The sequence below is a fragment of the Crassostrea angulata genome, chromosome 8, assembly GCF_025612915.1.
Source record: "Crassostrea angulata isolate pt1a10 chromosome 8, ASM2561291v2, whole genome shotgun sequence".
NCBI classification, from domain to species: Eukaryota; Metazoa; Mollusca; class Bivalvia; order Ostreida; family Ostreidae; genus Magallana; species Magallana angulata.
In genome coordinates, this window is record NC_069118.1 from 12797609 (window position 1) to 12822411 (window position 24803).

Sequence of the window (24803 nt, forward strand, 5' to 3'; positions counted from 1 at the left end):
ACTAGACCTGCATCTTTGAAGTAGTTATATTGTTTACAACAAACTGTTAAAGTCTAGATTAAACATATCTTGTCATTTTCGGTATAAATCGGCCAGAGACAGAGTAAGTCAAAACGTACATGCAATTGTAAAACAGCACATCAAATACCTGTAAATGTAATGAGACGAATTCACGCCACTAAATTAAAAAATCTGAGATGGAACTTTTTTGTCATATTCTCCAATAAATGTAAGAACATAATAGATCGTAATTTGTTGTGTAGGTTCCAATGATTCCATTAAAAGTTATAATCCAGTAAATTCTACAGTGGTATTCAATCTCTACAATGAACACAGACGAGTTATAATTTCGTGGTTACATTACATTTTTGCTGTTAAAGTTGTCTACCTTTTGATGTATGAAAGGATGTGCTGCACTCTTAATGGTATGGCGTAATTTGTTTTAAGCACTCTACACATTGTATTGAACAAGATACTTTGTTTTCATTTGAGTAGGCGAGCAAAAATCAATTTCATAAGTGCTTATACACTTTAAAGTGTTTTTTAAAATAATTTTCCTATGAAAATTGGCCTATAATCAAATAATATTTCTTAAAGTCTAAAAAACTGGGTCCTTAGAAGATTTTTGCATGTTTATTTTTTATAACATTGTGTATAATTATTAATCTTATAATGCTTATTCTATTATGGAGAAATCATGCATATAAATACGATATTTAGAACCGTAATTTCAATGTGATATATACAGTTTAGACATACACTTCTTGTATAAAGACAGAACAATCACAGAAACTGCATTATTGCTAACACTGTCACGATTTCCAAATTGGAATCAGATGGCTTTTGCTCATCTAATCTAGCAATTGTATTTTTGATAGGTATATGCATTTATACCTTCTCATTATTACATTTGATGGTGGACTATATTTCATAGTGGACAATATTTGATGGTGAACTATATTCGATGATGACAGTGTTAGATGCGTTGCCTTCTCTCAATGACATCAGTATTCTCCACAACAATCGGCTGAATGACTCTGAAAAAGAGGCCATGTTATTAGATTGTGTCCGGAATACAAATACATATAAAGGAATATTTTCACTTAATATTCCATATCAGTAATTAAACAAACCACCTTTAAAATGAGTAAATTGTTTGAAACTATGGAGTACAGGTATTCGAATACTTGACTATCGCTAGGTTACAACAATCCTCAACTAATATTTTCTTAGTCGATGAATCGTTGTAAGGAAAAAAAAGTCGAAACATCTTTTTTTTGTGGCTAAATGCAGCAATTTTGGGCTATCAATTAACTGACAGCCTTCTTTTTTCTGCAATTTTGATCCGTAAGTTGCAGTGATGTGATTCCTTTGGTGCCCTAAATGTTATTATAAGCGGCGGATAAAAGGCAAATGTTTGATTTCTTGTTTACAGCTCATTGCTTAATTACAAATAATAAAAAAATGTCGATAATGTTAAATTGTGTCTTTTTGAAATATATTTCTTCATGAACTTTTACAAAAATGATTGAATTGTTTGAACGTTAAAAAGCAAACAAAAGACATGTATTGGTGACAAACATTTTGGCTTTTTTCGTCTATATCACATTATGATTGCTTATATGAATATTCAGGTACTTTGAATAATTCATCCGATAGAATATAAGGAGATGTGTTAATATAAACTGTAAAATGTTTTATTAAAATTAATGGTTCTAACGTCCCTTGAGGCTATAGTGATTAGGTATCGCTGCATTCTTATTAAGTATAAACAACCAAAGAAAACAGTTCATCTTTGATAAAAAGTTATTAAATGTATGTATACTAGTATTTCTCTTCAAACGTTTACTTATTTAAACTATCACTAAGGTTGCTTTCAATAATTTTGCAAATACAGGAGAAACAGAATGGCATGGTTTGCCTGGTTGTATATTATCTGTGACAATTTTTTTTGTTATGAATATCAAATTAAATTATCTATAATCATTGGGTTATTTTTTAAATTTAAAATCAGTTCATTTATATAATACATATACTACATATCTTACACGAATTGACAGGTCCCTTTGAAATACGTCAAAAACCTTGGAACTTTGACCAAAGCCTCACCGTCATCATTTACACACATCAGTCCCGAGGCGCACCTGTCAGGAAATAATTGATTGGTTATTTGATTGATTGATTCAATTATTCTTTCATTAATTCAATCGATAATACATATATTTATGCATTTTAGTGTACTGTTTAGTCATTTCCAAGAGGCCAGTTTTTACCGTTTTTCATTATAATTCATAATCGTACGAAAGACGAATAGGGCCACATGAAAAAATATTTTTTAAGTGGCCCTACTCGTCTTTCGTATTATCGTATTCATCCAGAATTTATTTTTAAAAACCTAATATTTTTTAAATACCATGGATGAACAATTAGTTATTGTATTGTTTCCCTTACTCCGTTTATTCTTTGCATATAAATGCTTGAACAATGATTCATTAAACGAAAGGTTGTAGGATCTGCACGTTGTTTCAAAATGACATCAAAAGTGTATGTAAACAAAATGCATCATCTATGCCAGATTGCATGTTTTATTTTCTCCATCATTATTTTTATCACCCATGAAAAGCAACACAATGTCGGTTTTGATTATGCATGCATTTGTTTATCCTGTCTAGTAAATATATTTTTGGCTCAGTGTTATTAAGGTGAAGACGATTGCAAGGCTCAGAATTCAGACTCCGTCGCTTTAACATTTTAAAAAAGCAAGTATCTGTAATGCTCAAATTGATGATTATTTTTATATAAATTTTGATGAATAGGTAGTTATATTAGACAATAGCCACTAGAATAGTCGATGCCCGAGAGAAAACAATCATCCAATTCCTCCTCCTCCCCTACAACCCCCCCCCCCCCCGGTTGCGAAACATAATATTATTATACAATTATTTAATGCTTAAGCAGTCAATAGACTAGAATATTTTTCCCGAGGTGCAGGGAACAGCTCAGTATGATCTATTGCCCGAGGCCAACGGCCGAGGGCAATAGATCATACTGAGCTGTTCCCTACACCAAGGGAAAAAATTATGGTCTATTGACTGTTCAAGCATTAAATAATTGTTTTATTACCTAATTCCTTTTTTAGTTTTCGGGGTTTACAATTTGCATATTGCAGATGGTTTTCGTGCTATTATGCATATACTCAGATTTTTTTTCATCTTTTACATGCACAAAACCTGGCCCCGCCGTCACCAACTTTCCTCAAGCCAATACTCATCCTCAAATCTGAGGTTTGACCTCAAATTTATGCACATTTCTTTACAGGATTTGAGTTGAGGAACGAGTTGAGGGATTTGAAAGTCTTGGTGACGGTGGAGCCTGTTGCATGCATTACAACATCTCAATTTAATATTAATTTACACAAAGAAGGGGGAGTCTTCAACCCATTAGATTTTAAATAGTCTTTTACCTTATATAAAGCTTTAAAACTGTTGATTATTTGATACTCCATTTTGATAACATTGAATTTGGTTTCACCAAGTACTAAAAACAGCGTCTATGTAAAGGAATATACATTCCCTGAGTACTATCGAAAGGATGTAACATTAACATACCCGCGTTCTGAAATACGTTGCCGGTCCATTAGATCACAGTCTATTGACCGGCGGTCCAATAGATCACAGTCTATTGACCGGCGGTCCAATAGATCGAAGTCTATTGACCGGCGGTTCAATAGATCGCAGTCTATTGAACGGCAGTTCAAAATAGACGCAAATATTTAATTTGTGATAAAACAACCAAATCCCTTTGATTAGGTAATAATTATTTTTATTAATTTGGAGGGGGAAAAGAAATTTACAAGGCTTTACAGAGTATCATTTGAAAAACTGTTGCTAAAAGTTGTACAGCAAAAACTTAAATACATCTTCAGTTACCCACCTGCCTTCAGTTTTCGTATCCGCTATCAAACTTTAAATTTCGCTCCTAACTCGTTACAATAACTTGAAACATCTTTATAGCACCATATACACTGAATTAAAAATATATAACAACTTTTTACTCGGTCATTTATTTCAATATGATATTACCTTGCGGTAGCCCAAGAACAATGATCCCCTAGTCTGCGTGCGCATTCTCTGCAACAATGACAAGGTCTTTGTACCACGTCACAATTTTTGGAGGGTAGAGGTGGACAGGGAACATCGGGGTCACATTTACCGCAGGCCAAGGTCATTGAAGATCCCAAGGACACAAGAATGAACAATCGAAGAATACAACAGTTCTCCATTTTCTATATCTCTTGGGTTTTTTTAACTTTTACTCGATAGCTCTTAATGACTGCAACTCAACAGAGATGTAAAATGATTTATGTATACGCATGTATGTTCCTCCTACGATAAAAAGAAGAAAAACGAATCTGTAGTTATGTAATAGCGATTGCATCATCTGGCAGCTTTGTTTGTCATAGAGAATTTTCAACAATTAACAACAGAGCGCGCCAGACTCGTAGTAATTTGTCATGAAGAACGAAGGAGAGGGAAAATATGCAATTAAAGTGCTTGAGAGATGTGCCGGTGTGTTTTAAGGATTGGCCGAAAGATAGCATTTTGAGATTTACTCCTGGAAAATCTACCGAATTCCAGCGTCATCTCGTATTTGCTTGAACGATGCTGACAGTAACGTCTCGTTGATTTCGATATTAGTTTCACAGCTTTTAAACGGTTTTTCAAGTTTAATCTCATTTTATAAATATGCGCTGTCAAGGAAAATGCTTTTATACTTATCAATTAAAAGCTATTTTAACGTTAATTATGTATTTTCTATTTCATTTATGCAATGAAGGCTAGTCATTTGTTTAATATCGCCTCTATCGTAGTTTTATATGGCTAACATCATTATTCCCTAGAACAATGTGTTTCTACGTGTTTTACTAACTTCATGTATCAAAATGAACATGCAAACTATCCCACCGGATACAAGCATATTAAATGTGAACAGTCAAAATAACAAGATACTCCGTGCATTTGGTGAAATGTCGAAAGGAAACTTGTAGGAAATTTAAAAAAAAAAAAAAATACCATAAGAGACATTTATAGAATAAGTATGGGCGCTTGTTGGTAAGTATAGCACAATTTAAAAAAATGCATAAAGCTTAGAATATTTTTTAGATAAAGGTTGTTATAGCTAGCGTGTTAAATAATAGTTTTATAGCTCTATTTCATGCTTTTGTTTGAGCGCAGGAAATAATATTCTGGCGTATAAACAATTTCATACAACATATATAATCACGGTTTCGATCCTCGGGGCAAATTTTTCATAAGCTACCGCAAGGTAATTTCATCCAAAAACAAGATATCATAACTAATATCTATTGTTTAAAAAGTGTATACGCAATACTTTTAAGATATTTTATGATAATGTATTGAGTAAGGGGCGAGATCGAAAGTTTGATGGCGGGTGAAAACCGAATTAAGATAGTAACTAAAGGTAAACGCCTGCGTATGACGTATACTAGAAACATTAGATACACACAACTCTTGGTACATGCTTTGCTTGTTAAAATGATAAAGAAGCTGGACGCAGGTTGGACACCATTTTTTATTTATAAATACAGTGTATATGATAAACATCAACACAAATTAAAATATCGTTTTTCATTCAACGACAGCTCGTTTAAATATAATTTTGTTACATTTTTAGCTAATTTGTAAGTTGAAGTTGCAATGACTTGACAAGTAAAACGGAAGCCCATGTAGTAATTGTAAAAAAAAAAATAATTATAAAACGTAATGAGTTGCACTATTGTAATTTGTATTGAAACACTTTAAAAGCAGCAAACTTTATATCCTGAGATTTTACGCGATGATAAAAAAACGTTTATTTCAAGTCGCAAAAAATTTACCACAAAATTGTTTTCAGTACAATTTACAACTATCAAAAATATCGCAAATCGTAAAAAATGGCATACTCTAAAAGAAAAGTCTACCTATTTAGATTTCTCTCTTTTTTTGGCAAAATGTGCGACACGCAAAAAAAAAAGCCAGATATTTTTTTTTATTTTATACATGTATGATAAACTCTCTATGATTTCTCCATGTGTTATAGCTCCGGAATCGGTACCTCCCAATCCCCGGAAGAGACGGCCGTCAAGATCCGTGCTAGAAATAATTTCAGGGATAAATATACACGGGAGAATGAGGAACATCAAAAGCAAAAGAGAATCGAGGAACAGGGAGAGGTGTGGCAACAGCAACGAGAAGAGGCCGCAAGAGTGCGCAGGCTCAGAGAGGCAGGTCAACAAAACAGAAATAAACAACGACAGGAAAGAGACCGGAAGTTACAAGAGGAACAGAAGAAGGAGGAGGACAGAAGAAACCGGAAGGACGTCAAACGTTATGATAAAGCCCAACAGATGCCAGATGACTCGTATGGTGGTAGTCAGGCGCCATACAAATACCAAGCAAAGCAGCATAACGTTCAAAACACAGGACGTCCAGTCAGGATAGACGGTAGAATGGAAGGTAAAGTACAGAAAGATGCTAAAAACAGGGGCAAACTTATCGACAAGAGCCCGGATGAAACAAATAATACATTTTACGAAATATCTCTTAAAGAAGATGATCAAACAGCAGTTTTAACTGAGCAAAGACAAAACGTGAAAGGCAAACAATCCGGTGGGGGTATTCATGTAATTCCACCAGACGTTGGGAAAGAAGAACTCAAAGATGACAGACCACAACGCTCTAAAGTACGACAGAGAGCAGCAACAGCTCCAGATGTAAAAGGAATGGATAGAAATAGAAAACAAGACGATATGCTTCTTCCGATGGGTCCAAGAAAACCGATTAAAGGGATTAGACAGCCTGATAGAAACCACCAAGAGTCGGAATTGGAAAACGATGGAGACGAGCAAAGGTCTGATGTTCCTAAAAAACAACTCAAAGATGACAGACCGCAACGCTCTAAAGTATGACAGAGAGCAGCAACAGCTCCAGATGTAAAAGGAATGGATAGAAACAGAAAGCAAGACGATATGCTTCTTTCGATGGGTCCAAGAAAACCGATTAAAGGGATTGGACAGCCTGATAAAAACCACAAAAATTTGGAATTGGAAAACGTTAGAGACAAGCAAAGGCCTGATGTTCCTAAAAAGCATCCCCGGAAACCAGAGGTTGTGGAAGTTTCAGGAGTGCAAAGAGTTCAAGAAATAGAGAAGGCAAAAATGAAAAAGGATGAAAAGACTATTCATTCAGAGGCCCAAAGACAACAACAAGAAAGTGATCAAGAGATTTCAGAAAGCGGTCACGAAGTCGCCAAGGTCAAAATTCATCCCTCTGATGTTGACCCTATAATTCGAGAGAGGGCTCTTACCTCTCGGTACTAAAACTATATATTTACATTTTCCAGTGTCTTTGCCTGTGATAAAACTACGTATCGATTTTGTGCTATATAACCCCAGGCACGTAGCATCGTTTTTGAAAGTGGGGGGGGCCAGACCCATCCAAAATATCTTGACAAGCAAAAAAAAAAAAAAAAAAAGAAGATTCAAAGTTTCCAAAAATCTTCAAAATCCTAATCCGTGGGGGGGGGGGGGGGGGGGGGGACTAACTTCAATTTGACTCCTCATTTCCTTATCTTCATATCAATTTTTTACTTACTTCCAAAAAAGTGGGTGGGGGGGGGCAACTCCATTATAATTCATTTTTTTATATGTAAATTAAAAAAAAAATTGTTGTTCCGAGAAAAAGTGGGGGAGGGGGGCAGGGCCCCCCCCTGCCCCCCCCCCCCCCCCCTGATGCTACGTGCCTGAACCCATAATACAAATGACGCCAAATTGAGGCGCCAGCGGGGTTTGCTTATTTATATAAAAATATTTAATCGTACGATGGCTCAAAATTATATAAATATAAGTAATAAGGAATCATTCTTTGAATATTATGAGGTGATAATTTCGGTCGGGGCGTGATCAAATCTATCATAAAGCTCTTCGGGCTTTATTGGATTTGATCACGCCCCGACCAAAATTATCACTTCCTAATACTCAAAAAATGATTCCTTATTCCTTATATAATATATTTCAACAATTTTTGGGTCTAATGAAAATACATCTGTATAAAGATTGGATTTTATTTTAACACATTTCATTGATATGTCAAAACAGGATTGGACAACAAGCAAAGTCTATACATTATAATAAACCCTCCCCTAAATACATGTAACTATCGTGAAAGCATTAGGCAATTGTAATATTAGTATTTAAAACCATTACGAGAATTGAAGATATGTTCAAATGCAACAAGTTGTCTTCAATTATTAATCAATAAGTTGGATAAGGTACTAAATTTAAATATATATATTCCCGTATGATTGAAGAAATTAAAGAGTTTTTTTCTTGTATTGTGTTTACTGTCGATTCCTAATTAAAAGCGAGGAATTAATATGTGCGTAAAATCGTGAGTAGCGCATCCTGCGGGTATTAAGATTTTTCTTTTATTTTTCGGACGGATGTAAACTAAATGAAACTATGATAAAAAAAAAAAATCGGCGATTTGAAGCAAAAGGCTTGAATCGCAGAATTAAGAACTCAAATTAAATGATAAATCTACCGTATAACTGCTTCAACATTCCTTTTTCATTATTATGCTTACAATTGATAAGTGCTGCTTTTGGGTAAAAACGTCGTGTTAGTATGTTTTAGACAAGAAACGTGTGATTTTTTCCTTCAAGCATGGAAGATCAATTAATAGGAACCATACTTTGAAAAAGTGCAGATATTTTTATACTTAATAGAATATGAAGTATTGTAAACACATTAGTAACTTATATATACACGTGTAACTTCTCCCAGCTTATGACAACTCCTTTACTGCTTTCTTTTGCGTCATTGAAGTTTGGAATGCATGCATGGCGTTTATTTAACACCTAAATGCGCATAGCGCATTCAAAGTGTAAAAGCTCACAACTCATCAAATAATTTCAATTTTACCATCAAAAGTTGTGAATTAATTCAATCAAGAATTATTTTATTTTATTACAAATATCCTTTTATTAGCTTCCAATATATTTTGGCTATTCAAAAAATTACAACAACAAAACAAAGTGAAACAATTCATCAATTTATGTGTTAAAATGATTCTCATACGAATTGTAATCTATACTTTACTTATATTTTGGCATTCAAATACAGTAAATCTACAAACTTCATACTAACATCAAAAATATATAATCGTGTAATATTTTATAGTGAATGCTTAACAACCTTTGATAAACAAATGATAAATCACATAAACAAAATCAGAAAAAACCCATAAAAACACAACCAGTGGTCGTTATCACAGATATAAGATACATGTATAAAGATCATTCTCGTTAGGTCTCGAATGGCATTACAGGAAATTTTTTAATGAAATACATGTATTTCAATTAATATCTTTATACTATCTACAATAAGCAATTAAATCAGATTTATCACAAAACAAAACGAAGGGAATAAAAAATTCATGAGCAAATTACATAAAAATGATTATCAAATTATATACATTATAATATACATGTATTGTGTATCAAAAAATACAATGATATTCTTTGGTCAGGTCTTGATTAGATAATTCTCAGCATTAATATTACATTCATCCTCTAGCAGTCTATGATTTCACATTTTGTGGCTTCAGTTGTTCTCACAATTGCTCCAAGCAATTAATAGAGTGATTTGATTGTAATATATTGTTATGGAGGCACTTTTTATAGTTTTGAGGTGTTATTCCTTTGTAGAAATGGTTTCAGGTGCTGGTGGAAGGAATAATGAACCTGCAAAAATTTATATATCTAAGAATGCAGAGTAAAATTATTCAGAATACTAGTAAAAAATTTTCATTGTTTCCAGATGTGCAATGTAACTCTTTCATCGTTTTTGCAATGTGGATCAGCACTTATAGAAACTGTACAAATACAATGTTTATCATATCTGTTCATGTAAATGAGCAATATTTATATGTAAATATACAATATCCAGTATGATTGAAAAAAAAAAAACAATATAGTGAAATATTATAATACAATTATTCATTGAGGCTGTTTATATTGGTAATTTTGCTGAAAATACGGTTCTTACATCAGATTGGTTAAGAGGTTCATTTTGTGTTGATTTTAGCATTCTCTCGTAAACATTTCCATCGTAACAGCCAAGCACCGAACCATGTGTGTTGTCATGGATATCAAAGGCATCTACAAGGGAGACTGCTTCTGGTCTGAAATGTAAAGAAATTATTGAATAATACAGGTACTCTTAAATCTAAAAGAAAGATTACAAGAGAGAGAGAGAGAGAGAGAGAGAGAGAGAGAGAGAGAGAGAGAGAGAGAGAGAGAATGTCTGTGGGTAGCAGGGCTCAGAAAAGGAGAAACTTGCTAGACCAAACAAAATATGTTTTACACATGTAGAGTTACTAAGCAACATGTCGAAGATATTTAAGAATTATTTAGTACATGTATTAATTGGTTCATCTCACCTGATTTCTGCTAGCATCTTGACTTCTGTTTCTTTCAGCCATTCCATCTGTGGCAATCCAATAGACTCAGTCTTTGGTTGGATAAAAATTTAGAAAATATACATCATTATCATAATAATGGTAGAAATACAGAATGAGCAAACTTTATACACATGAAATTGAATAAAGACTTTTTGACATTTATGACCAAAGTTCATATCGGTATATCCAATGTTATTTTTGCCTTTTTTATATCCATTTTAGACTTATCTTGATCTATTTACAATCAGCTGTTCTAATACTCTTCTGTGTATAATGTAAAATCATATCTAAATGTCAGTTGGCAAGACCCTATTACACATACATAAACAACCAACAGACTTCACTGTGTCTCCATAATTTGTACACAGAGTATAATACGGTGTAGTTATATATCTTTTGTCTCACCTTTAGAAAATCTCCAGCATTCTTAATGTTGAACACAGTAAAAAAGATGAGCAGATTGTTTAAAGCCTTGGAAACAGGAACGCTGATCTGAAGTTGATTCATGCCTTCCTTGTAATCAATCATCATACAGTATACCAGGTGGGCCTGTAAGTGTGTACCAGAGAATAACACTAGTGTATTAAATTAACAGTTGTTTGTAATAAACCACCATACAGTATAACAGGTGAGTCTGTAAGTGTGTACCAGAGAATAACACCAGTGTATTAAATTAACAGTTGTTGTAATCAACCACCATACAATATAACAGGTGGGCCTGCAAGTGTGTACCAGAGAATAACACTACTGTATTAAATTAACAGTTGTTTGTAATCAACCACCATACAGTATAACAGGTGAGCCTGTAAGTGTGTACCAGATAATAACACTACTGTATTAAATTAACAGTTGTTGTTATCTGTTATCAACCACTATACAGTATAACAGGTGAGCCTGTGTGTACCAGAGAATAACACTAGTGTTTTAAATTAACAGTCATTATAAACCACCACCATACAGTATAACAGGTGAGCCTGTAAGTGTAAGCCATAAAATAACTCTAGACTAAGGGTAAAAAAATTAACTGTTCATCACTCAGTATAACAGGTATATGTAAGTCTGCAAGTTTTGGGAAAAAATAACACTCTGAAAACTAACTTCTCTTTACCTAATGCGAGGTTCCCACTGGCATGTGATCTGTCATGAGCACAATGTCACCAACACTATGACGGATAAATCATAAGTGATCATGGAACTTCTCAATAAGTTTAGGGTTAGGTTCAAGGTGATACAATTCTATATGTAAGTCCTTATAGTATTTTGTCAAACTTTAACAGGTAAGGTCAACATATGGTATAAAAAAAACCTCATTTGATTCTTGCTATCAGTGTATATTCTCTCTTGTTACTGACCCTTGCTGCTCGGACAAGTTGAACCAGGTTGTCATTCATGGCCTTATGTTGCTGCTTTCCCCCTTCTATATCTCTTTGGAGCATCCTGGCAACTTCTGAAATCATCCTAAAAATTCAACATAAATGTGTGACGTGACCAAAAGTCCTCTACATGTATTATGTTAAGTAATAAAATAAGCATGATGTTTACAATGACACTGTTTCACTGAATTTCAATGAGTTTTAACTTTTACAGAAATTTTCTTTCTATGTAAAGGAGTCAGATGATTTGACAGCAAGCATTTTTTTTACATGACTCATGTAATTAAGATAATTATAAATATTATATAATAAAAATTTCAGTTATTGTTCAGCAGCAGAGGGGTAACAAGGATATACCAGTTTAAGTCTCCCTGGGTGATCAGTAAGATGTAAATTATAGAAATCTTATCTATGGTACTTACCTGTAGGCTCGGAACCTGTACACCTGGCATAACAAAGACACATTCATACAGTCTCCAGGTGAGTTGATGGGACAGGTGTATTTTATGGGGTCCATACACAGGTATTCTGTGGAACCGGACAATCTCTCTCCGCTAACAACTGCAGCAAACCTCTTCATCAAGTACCTATACATAGTAAGTAATTATCATGTTTCCATTATGTATTAACCATGCAAAACGTAATATGACTTCTCCATATTTCATTTCAGTTTGCACATCAAATTCTTAAAATTAACTGTAAATTTCAAAATGGGCTACTACAGATTATAATAACTCTCAAGTCAGAATCTTTCACATTAATTCTGAATAACACTCCATTAAATTGATCATGAACAAGTCTCAAAAATAGCATTTCCTCTCACAATCACCATGTACGGTTGATTTCTTATTTACCTTGGGTTTCTCATTCACCTATAAATATCTGCCACTTTGTATCAAATACTAATACAAATTCAAGTATAAAATCACAACATAATTTCATTTTGTAATTGTTCACAACTGTTGGAAAAATAATGTAGAGATTTTAAAACCCCTAGAGGATATTTCTTGCCATTCTAAGTAATAAAGGAATTTAATTTCTATCTGTGTTACACAATTGTTACATAGGCAAGTTATGTTACATGAAATACAGTCGCACCTGTTTTTAGAGACTACTGATGGGAGAATGACAACCTGACCACTTAAAACAGGGGGCCTTTTATTCCAGTTTTCAAATCAATGTACTTAGGATTTTAAATGAGAAGACCTCTTCGGAAGAGGCTCTTCCTACTTTCCATTCATATAAATTTATTCACAATGCCAGATGTTTACTCAGAATTCATCATAAAATGAACAATACTGGCAGTAGGGCTAACATACATGTTAAGCGCAAGATTGACCATTTGATATCTTTGTATTGAATTGGGTTATCTTATTAAATCCTAACAGAATTCAAATTACACACAATTATTGGTCATCACCTCATTATCTGCTGTTTAAGGTTGGCTTTTTTTGACACAGGGTCACGTGTCACAGTAGAAATCATGTGACAAAACAGACAATTGAAAACAGGCAAGTTAAAAAGCAGGAACGAAAAACACTGGCCGTTGGTAGCATTAAACAGGTGGTCGCTTAAATGAGTTAAAATATAGTGAAAAACTAAACAGGCAGGATTGAAACTGGATGCTCATGGGGAGTGGCCACAGGTTAAAGGTGGCCGTATCAGCTGGTGCGACTGTAGATGAACTTGTTCTGCCAATCAAAAAAGGTTTTACAACCAGAATTTAATCATTTTCCTTTAAAAAGAATCTATAGTATCCTCCACCCCTTCATTGCTATACAGTGTTACATTTCTTTTAAGATTTTTAAGACAAGTACACAATACCTTCCATGCCAAAATTTATAGAGAGTGTTTTTAAAACACCTCTTTTTTCATTACACACCTGGCGACCTGCAGGTAGAGCACAGTGTTCTCCCCTTCCACAGTCACCAGTGACTTGGCCAATGCTACTGCGTCCCCCAGGGCTGAAGCGGCGAGGAAACCATGTCCCCCACAGGCCTCTCTGCTGATCTCCAACAGCTCGACCGTCATTTCGGCTGACATGGCCTTCATGCCAGCCGACTGACAATGGATCTACAAAAAAAACCCACAGCCATTTGAAGATTTTCCTAACCATGCCTTTTTTTAGCTACACTAATAAACTAGGTGGCATAACTCAAACATTCAAGCAAAAACATTCTTTACTTTACTGGAAGAATAACTTTGATTTATTATTCAAAATCACTTGAATCAAAAATAAAGCACCATACGTACATGTGAATAAAGCAATACATTTATACAATACTATACCTCAGGAAGATTTTTAAAGTTTCCCTTCATTATCTCTGCATAGGTTTTTAAGTAATTATTCTTGATGGTTTAAGAGACAAAGAATAAAGCGTAGGCTGTGGCAAGACTAGGAAACACTTTGTACTGCTGGGTCTGGTAGTCCAAGATCTTGCTCTCCATTTCACTGCTGTGACACATATTTGTAACAGTTCGAATCAAATTATTACACTATGTACTATGAATACATCTAAAGACTAAATAGGCTATTCTCTCTCTCTCTCTCTCTCTCTCTCTCTCTCTCTCTCTATCTCTCTCTCTTTCTCTCTCTCTCTCTCTCTCATTCCATAGAGTTGAAAAGAATTTTGTGGAATGCCTAAGAAATGCAACTTTGCATGTTATTATCAAGTTTAACTTTAACATATGCTCATGTGCAAGAATTCTTATAGATACTTAAATGTATTTGTAGAAGAATAATGAGAAATTTATGGCTTACCTTGAATCTAATGTAGACTGTCTTCGAACAGCAGAGTACCGAACAGTTATTGTAGAAGAATTACGGAGAATCCCGAAGCACCAGTTTACAATATTGACCCTCATCAAGATCATAGCAGAGTAGTTTGCCTTGCTAGGGCCTCTGAATGTAAAATGGCCTTCTCTGCTAACCTTCACAACATAAGTAATAGATGTGTTTATTAAGTGAATATAGGTACATAAATGTGTACATACATGTATGTATTGTACATATATGTAGATGGGTCGATATATATTTAACATGTTTAAATGCATTTTTTCTACTGTGAATATACATATGAATACAGTTACATAAATTGTTGTGAAAAACGATTTTTGTGTAAAATCAGATTCAGTATTAAGCATGGTACAAAAACTAAATCTGGCCATTATCATTGGTGAAAAAAGGACAGAGGAAATGAATCAATAAAACCGCTGTAAATTACTTTCAACAAGCAAATACATGGATATTATTTTCAACTTGTGCTAAAGACACAAATAATACTTTTTTCTTCAACAACATTATGATATCTCATTTAGATAGATATATTTATCAAGCACATAAAAGCAGTAAATCCCATGTGTTAACAAGTTTAAATATGTGAGTTTTAAGCTTGTTCAACTGTGCATTTTTCATCAACATATTCTCCTGTGGAATTTGTACATTATTCAGGATTAAGTAACCAATGTCAATGGTATTGAATGAACGTTTGGGTCCAATATCTACGAAAGCCGAGAAGGGTCATTCGAGATTCGAGATTCGAAATACGAGATTCGAAATACGAGATTCGAGATTCGAAATTCGAGATTCAATATCTAAATTAACCAATCAAATCAAGGATCTGAAAATATGTATCCTAGCGACATCAAACTGTTCTAAATCAAAATCATACGTACATGCTCTTATATACAAATAAATGCTATGTTCACTTCTCCCTACCTAACTAAATAATTATTTGTATTTACTTTTACACAGAATATCTAAGTAGACTAGTAATAATGCAGTGTGCTTCGCGGATCTAAGTGATTTTGTTTGCCCTGGTGCATTTCCACCTGATGCGTTTGAACCCTAAGGTATTTCACCACCAGTAATAGTTTAAAACCCGGATTTATTCACCCCTTTTGTAAAAAAAAATGCGGTTATGGTAGAGAACTTCATAAGCGTAGCTAATTTTTTCTGTAGGGGATCCTAGGCCAATTTTAAAAAATTTTACTATGTAAATTTAATAAGCTCCAATTTTCCCGAGGAGGGGGTCCAGATCCCCTGACCCCCTCCTTTCTAGATCCCCGCATGAAGATTAGTACATGTATCTAAATAATCTAAATATAAATAATCTGTCCTGTTTCACAAATAAATATAAGCATTACTTATCGTTTTTATGTATGCATACAGTGATACACTAGTACTATGATTATAAACAAATCATTGAGATAGTATCACATCATACGGAATTATTGATAGATACAATTTTTTTTCCTTTTCTTCAGTAAACAACTTATTATGAGTCTTACTTTTGGAATTGTTTTCAATATAGAAGGATACCTACTCTCTACAATTAAAGGTAGGGATGAGAGGGTGCCAATTTGTTCACATTGCCGATTTCTTGTGCAGAGAACAGTAAAACCTTTTATTTGATTGTGCATGAATATTTCAAAATTAATTGTTGTACATATATTTTGTTATAATTCATTCATTGATATATCAACAAGAAAGAATAAAAGCATGTTTCACAGCCAAGTTAAGTCTCTCTGTAGTTTCCTACCCCCCCCCCACCGCACCAAAATTGACAATAATTACATATAAGTCATATAAATGTTTACTTTTTTTGTAAGTAAATCTCTTAAGATGTAAATAAGCACTGCAAACAAAGATGTGTGAATTTAATATACTACTGCATTACACTTAGCCAGATAAAATGTAATCAGGATGAAGCTACAAGGGGTGAGTGGTGCAAATTTACCAATTTGTCGCCATACACACAGAACACCAAATAAAGAAACTGTGAGTGGTGTGTGGAATGCATAAAAGATGGCGGCAAATTATCTCAAATAATCAGTGCAAAAACCCACAAATAGGCTGTTATTCGTTACATATCCTGCAAAAACATTGATAAAAAATGTTATCGTCCCATAACATAGCCGATTAAGTTAATGTGTACATATAGTCAACGTACATGTAATTCTAATGTCCATGGAGGCGGACGTATCAGGCGGGGATCCAGAAAATTAAATTTAAAAAATGATCGGTTGAATTACATTAAATGCTTTGAAAATTGTTTTAAGCTATCTCACGGGTTAAAAATGCGTGATAGAAGCTATGTACAGTGAAATTGGAAACTTTCATTTTATATCAATATGTAGTATTACCTATTATATGTAACATTACCTAATATATAGCACACACAGGATGAATGATCATCTTTAAGTCCTCCTTAAAGATAGCTTAAAGGTGTTTAAAGGTAGCTTAAAGACGATCTTTAAGCCACCTTTAAGCTACCTTTAAGCTATATGTATTGCTTAAAGGTGGCTTAAAGAAAGCGTAAAGATGGCTTAAAGGCAGCTTAAAGACTATCTTTAAGATACCTTTAAGCCACCTTTAAGGACAACTTATAGGTCCTTAATGTCCAAACTTCTTTAAGCCACCTTTAAGCCACCTTTAAGCTACCTTTAAGCCACCTTTAAGCCATTAAAATTTTTTTATTCAATATTGTGCTTAATTTCCAACAAAATGTATTAACTTTATGAAAGAAAAGGTATTAAAACGGTTTTTGTTCTAGAAAGAAAAATGAAAAAAAAAACAAACAAAAAAACCGGCCACGGCGAGAATTGAACCCGGGACCCTTAGTTTACTAGCATCACCACACATCCTCTGCGCCACGGCAACTTACATATATAAGAGCGTTTTTATATCCTATATATCAGTGGATATTGAATCACTGTATTGAATGTGTTTACTTGAAAATATTTTGACAAACCATTCAGTTTGTAACAATCAATTATATCTAATTACTAAATTACATGCATGCATGTATTTAGAATGAAATACGGAACTTGGTCTTCAGTGAACAAAAATATATTATACCTAAATGGAAACCGTTAGGTTCACTATAGTAGGCTTTCTTACATGTAGTTAATAAATTTAAACCGAGTAGATAAACGTTCATCTTATTTATAGCAAAGAAAATGAAATCATTTCTTTTATTAAATGCATTGATACTATTAGGGTATTTGTTCAATTTCCCGGTTTTCATGATCGCGGCGCCGTTCCAATATGTTTAAATATTTACATGTAATTGTATGTACATGATTTATAAACTATCAATTCTATAACAAACAAAATTACCAATTACCGGTGACGTATTTACTGCATGTGGCAATTGCAAATGACTTGTACATACAATTGTATGATGTGCCAGGCCGGGTATATTTGACATATTTACCCTTATACATATATTTAAATAATCAACCCCTATTTATGATCACCGGTACATTAATTAATTAGCCTCAAGATTTTACTCTTACATACATGTATCGTTAATTTGTAGACGTAACATCTTTGAAACCCAGAGCTAGGAAATAATACTTTGAAAATGAATTACAAATGTAAATTAACTTTTATTCACTAGACTTATCGTATACTCGTACATACTAAGATTCAACGCCTTTAGAAACCCTGATGTGCACCTGGGCACACGACACACCTGTTGTGTATATCTTGTATATTCTGTGTTAGTTCCAGGGCTTTTCTTAAGTTGGACAAACAATAGACTTTAATTAGATATACACAAACATGCACCTGGGCACACGACACAACTGTTGTGTATATCTTGTATATTCTGTGCTAGTTCCAGGGGTTTTCTTAAATTGGACAAACAATAGACTCTAATTAGATATACACAAACGAACAAAACTATGTCTAGACAAACAAAGCAGTAATATCCTGCCCGATATAACAAAGGCAGTTGAGAGTCTTTTCATCTTTAACATGTATCTAGCAGATCTAGAGTTAGAAATAATGAAAATTGAAAAAAAAAATACAAACCTTAAACCGATTAGCAAATTAAATCATGCATTTTTGGTTCATTATCTTTATTTTGTTTAATAACCGGATGAACTGAGAGAGAGAGAGAGAGAGAGAGAGAGATTTTTTTTTCACCGATTAATTTATAATAGGAAACAAACATACTTTAATTAGTTTTATGCACATATTAAGATACAGAGACTGCGCTCATCCCTACAATAATTTTGAAACCCCCCAAAAATTATAAAGAATTTTATAACGGCAATCTGTGTCCATCGGAGCGGTGCTGATGATAGCGATCTGTGTTTAATGGAGCGACGATTAAAACCGCCTGGAACACTCCCCCCCCCCCCTTCCTTGGAAATTATATTATCACTCGGATGACCCCCTCCCATCTCTATAAAAGAGATTTTGCATTTAATATATGTTTTTATTGTTCAGCTTGATCAATATTGACTTAAAGGCCACTTAAAGACAGTGTAAAGGCAGTGTAAAGAGAGCGTAAATGCCACTTAAAGATGCTTAAAGGTGGCTTAAAGGTGGCTTAAAGAAGTTTGGACATTAAGGACCTATAAGCACTTGCTTAAAGGTGACTTAAAGGCGGCTTAAAGGTTGTATAGCCTTTAAGCTCCTTTAAGTCACCTTTAAGCCACCTTTAAGGACTTGCTTAAAGATGGTTTTTCGCCCTGTGACAACTGCCACAAGCAATACATGTCCTTTACCGGCACCACCTCCCTCCCCATAAAAAAAATGAAACAATTGTCGTTTTATTTGCTAAAATGTGTGTGGTTCAAGATTTTTCTAAAGGACATACCCGATTAGAATTGAAAAATAGTCGTTCGTTTAAAACTAATTTTGTCAAAATTTTTAGATTCATTTGGTTATATTTTGGTCCATTTGGGGAAATATATGCACCAGCGCAGCTCTAATTTATATATAATCAGGCCATAAATTCAAAATATTTTAAAAAATCAATAGCTTTAAATCCAGTAGATAAAAAAAGGAAAGCAAGTCGAACTCGATGAGTGCTAATACCTGTGTTGAATGAATGGTACAGTAGGATATGCGCAAAAAAGTCCCGTCTACTCTTTCCTACCCTATAATTATTGGAATATTAAAAATCAAGTACGGATATGTACCTTTTTATCACAAGTAACATTACTCATAATTTATCTACAGTGCATCGTTATGGAGCTACACAGAAAGTTTTATATTAATTTGCCGAGCCAAATAAAAAAAACCTGGAAAACGAAGAGAAAACAAAGTGGGAACAGAATAACTGACAAATTAATTAGGACTATATAGCCCCCCCCCCCCCTTGAAATGTATATACAGATTATTGGCGTACAACATCCGCACACAATTTAAAGAAAATTTCATGTTTTTTTTTATTATTTTCGCTAGCCAATGTAAGACATCACAAATACCCCAAACCCCCTCCCGGAAAAGGAAATGCTAGGTGATGAGAGAGAGAGAGAGAGAGAGAGAGAGAGACTCGATGTAAATCACAGGTGCGCTAACACCGTTAAAATTAAAGCTTGCTAGTTGGTCTGCCCTACCCTAGCTACCTCCTCTCTTTTCTCGTTTTAGAGGCTTAATTTTTGTCTATATATGATTGTAACAAATCAAATCAATTTCAAATTCTAAATCAAAACTGAATTTGACACTACAAAACTCTGTCTGTCTGTCTGTCTGTCTGCTGTCTGTCTGTCTGTCTGTCTTTCTGTCTGTCTGTCTGTCTGTCTCTCTCTCTCTCTCTCTCTCTCTCTCTCTCTCTCTCTCTCTCTCTCTCTCTCTCTCTCTCTCTCTCTCTCTCTCTCTCTCTCTCTCTCTCTCATATCGACAATGGCATTGCCATACCCTACAATACACTATTTTTATCTGGATTTTTGTCTTTGAGGTTTTAAATCATTATATCTTCTATGGTTTAAAACTTTATCATAACCTATATTTTGACATGTCGATCGATTATTTCATTGAGTTTCGTTTCATAGCTAAAACATTTAGATTAAACAGATCTTTCTTCGCGAGCCGATTTTTACACAGTTGGGGCGAATACACTTCGGGTTAAAATTGTTCGGGGGGAAATACATACAGGGCAAACAAAACCACTTAGATTCGCAAAGCTAACAGTGTTATTTCTAATTTAATTGTTTATACTGTGTGGGGTTAATTCATCAATGTTAATTTAACCATTTTATAACCACTATATAAGAGCTATTAAGACATGTATTTGTAGGAAAGAGCATGTACGAATGATCTTTATTTAGAACAGTTTGATGTTGCTAGGATACAGGTTTCAGATCCATGATTTGATTGGTTAATTTAGATATTGAATCTCGAATTTCGAATCTCGAATCTCGTATTTCGAATCTCGTATTTCGAATCTCGAATCTCGAATGATCCTTCTCGGCTTTCGTAAATATCTCCAACTTTTACACTATAATATTCAATATATTTTTACATCTGAAAATGTCCTGAAATATGAACATTGAGTTGCATATTTGATTTTGAAATAGATATGAAATCGTTGCAAACTATACATAATAGAATAGAAAAATAAAATAGAAGGATATATAGTAAGACTAAGGTTTTTGAGACATTCTATGTGAAGACAAGGAATATTTTAATCCTTGTTTAGCCAAAATTCGTTTAATTCTAAACATACTCTAATAACGTCTCAGATAAAGTATGCAAATAGTGATTTTAATTTCATTTATAAGCACTACATTTCTCTCCTTTGTTTAGGTTAAGTACAAGTTTGTGACTTCCTGGCACTTGACAGCTTAGTAAATTATACCAAGGTTGATATAAATTTCATCGATAAGCACTATATTTCTCTTCTTAGTTTGGTTTTATTTCCTGCCTTGAACCAGTAACAAAATAATGTTTGCAAGCATCTATGGACTATTGTAAAACTGATTACTGATCTAAAAAAGAAACACCACTCAAATTGCGCAAGATTTATGTTTATCTATTACAGTTTGTTAGCATTAAACTGATCATGAAATTTTCATTCATATCTACTTTATAGACTTATCATAACAAACGTCGGATATACAGTAAGACTAATGTTTTGGGGACATTTTATGTAAGAACAAAGATATATTTTATACCTTCATTAGCCAAAAATCGTTTATTTCTAAATATACTCTATTATCCTCAGATAATGATCCTCACGGAGTGACACAGTTACCCCGGAGTTTCAGTGGCGACAACATGGTGCTTTTTCTTGAAGTGTCTCGAACAGATAATTCGCGTCACCCCCTGTACACGGTGTGACTCAGACTGTTTCTCAAGGTTGATGCCGGGATACTTGTGAGCTATACTGTGGATGGATAGAATAAAATAAATGTTTATGAGTCCCCCATTTATTAGTAACACTCAGATGATAGATAAAAAAGAAAGAAAATAAATGGAAAATAAAGCACTTATTTAGTCATTATCAAGGTGTCATCTTTAGTCGAAAACAGTTGTAATACCTAATCTTTCTTTGACATGGCAGTCAGCGGATAATATTAATTATGTGACATACTGAACTCAAATGTTAGGAAAAGAAAATCTTTTAGAGAAAAAGAAAGAGAGAGAGTAGTGTCTTATTTTAAAACCTGAGATGTAGGACAGCATAAAAGGGCGAACACAGTAAGACTGGGGTTTTTGAATCAAAGTGTGTTGACATCACAATCACACATACCATATTTTCATTCATATCTCATTCATCGGCTTTGCATAGCAAAAGTCTAGTATGTAGTACATGTAAAACTAGATGTCATAAAACATTCTCTGTTGAGACAAGGGTGTCATTATATTTAAGTCACATTGACTATGATGTTAGCAATAAATATTTATAACTTTTCGCATAGCATAGTATTAAGGGTATGTCTTTACACTAAATATATTTACACCATGAATAGAATTCATGATGCGTGTCTCCGAATTACCGATCACCATAGGATTCGGTTTCAATGGAAATGACCTTAAATATGAACTTTGGGTAGCAATATTTCATTTTGAAATAGATATGAAATCTTTGTAAACTATACATAGTAGAATAAAAGAATAAAATAGAAGTATATAAAGTAAGACTAATGTTTTGGGGACATTTTATGTAAAAACAAAGATATATTTTAATCCTTCATTAGCAAAAAATCGTTTATTTCTAAATATACTCTATTATCCTTAGATAATGATCCTCACGAAGTGACACAGTTACCCCGGAGTTTCAGTGGCGACAACACGGTGCTTTTTCTTGAATTGTCTCGAACACATACATTGCGTCACCCCCCTGTACACGGTGTGACTCAGATTTTTTTCTCAAGGTTGATGCCGGGATACTTGTGAGCTATACTGTGGATGGATAGAATAAAATAAATGTTTATGAGTCCCCAATTTATTAGTAACAATCAAAAGATAGATGAAATAGAAAGAGAATGAAAGGAAAATAAAGCACTTATTTAGTCATTATCAAGGTGTCATTTTTAGTCGAAAACAGTTGTAATACCTACTCTTTCTTTGACATGGCAGTCAGTGGATAATATTAATTATGTGACATACTGAACTCAAATGTTAGGAAAAGAAAATCTTTTAGAGAGATAGAAAGAGAGAGAGTAGTGTTTTATTTTGAAACCTGAGATGAAGGACAGCATAAAAGAGCAAACACAGTAAGACTGGGGTTTTTGAATCAAAGTGTGTTGACATCACACAATACCATATTTTCATTCATATCTCATTCATCGGCTTTGCATAGCAAAAGTCGAGTATGTAGTACATGTAAAACTAGGTTTTAAATAAAACATTTTCTGTTGAGACAAGGGTGTTATTATATTATAGTCACATTGACTATGATATTATTTTCAATGAATATTTATAACTCTTTGCATAGCATAGTAATGCGTTTCTCCGAATTACCGATCACCATAGGATTTGGTTTCAATGCAAATGACCATAAATATCAACTTTGAGTAGCAATATTTGATTTTGAATTAAATATGAAATCTTTGTAAACTATACATAGTAGAATAAAAGAATAGAATAGAATAGAAGGATATATAGTAAGACTAAGGTTTTTGAGACATTCTATGTGAAGACAAGGATATATTTTAATCCTTGTTTAGCCAAAATTCGTTTAATTCTAAACATACTCTAATAACGTCTCAGGTAAAGTATGCAAATAGTGATCTTAATTTCATTTATAAGCTCTACATTTCTCTCCTTTGTTTAGGTTAAGTACAAGTTTGTGACTTCCTGGCACTTGACAGCTTAGTAAATTATACCAAGGTTGATATAAATTTCATCGATAAGCACTACATTTCTCTCCTTAGTTTGGTTTTATTTCCTGCCTTGAACCAGTAACAAAATAATGCTTGCAAGCATCTTTGGACTATTGTAAAACTGATTACTGACTCTAAAAAGAAGCACCACTCATATTGAGCATGACTTATGTTTATCTATTACAGTTTGTTAGCAATAAACTGATCATGAAACTTTCATTCATATCTACTTTATAGACTTATCATAACAAACGTCGGATTTACAGTAAGACTAAGGATTTGGGGACATTTTATGTAGGAACAAAGATATATTTTAATCCTTCATTAGCCAAAAATCGTTTACTTCTAAACATACTCTATTATCCTTTCAGATAATGATCTTCACGGTGTGACAGAGGGACCACGGAGTTTCAGTTGAGACAACACGGTCCTTTTTCTTGAATTGTCTAGAACACATATATTGCGTCACCCCCATGTACACGGTATGACTCAGACTGTTTCTATTGTATTTTTTTCAAGGTTGATGTATGCTATACTGTGGATGGATAGAATAGAATAAATGTTTATATGTCCCCAGTTTATTAGTAAAACTCAAGAGATAGACAAAAAAGAAAGAGAATGAAAGAGAAAAAAGCACTTATTTAGTCTTTATCAAGGTGTAAGTTTTAGTCGAAAACAGTTGTAATACCTAATCTTTCTTCGACATGGCTCTCTCTCTCTCTCTCTCTCTCTCTCTCTCTCTCTCTCTCTCTCTCTCTCTCTCTCTCTCTCATTTGTTGATAGCTCATGACATTTTATATTATTTCATTATTACTAAAATAGTTAAGAGTAGCGTTGTAAG

General features: G+C 33.6%; 1 protein-coding gene and 2 pseudogenes across 1 annotated transcript; 1 reads left to right on the plus strand and 2 right to left on the minus strand.

Moving 5' to 3' along the window:
- Window positions 1-618: 618 nt before the first annotated feature.
- LOC128157853 (perlustrin-like protein) lies at window positions 619-4377 on the minus strand. Its single transcript, XM_052820511.1, has 3 exons — window positions 4083-4377; window positions 2049-2144; window positions 619-1037 (listed from the first exon to the last, which is right to left on the minus strand). Exons 1-3 carry the CDS (start codon window positions 4280-4282, stop codon window positions 977-979), a joined length of 357 nt encoding a protein of 118 aa, XP_052676471.1. The 5' UTR covers window positions 4283-4377; the 3' UTR covers window positions 619-976.
- Window positions 4378-5031: 654 nt separating this feature from the next.
- On the plus strand, window positions 5032-7378 carry LOC128157837 (intersectin-1-like; annotated as a pseudogene).
- A 1613-nt stretch (window positions 7379-8991) lies between these two features.
- LOC128157841 (peroxisomal acyl-coenzyme A oxidase 1-like) lies at window positions 8992-22934 on the minus strand (annotated as a pseudogene).
- Window positions 22935-24803: the final 1869 nt, after the last annotated feature.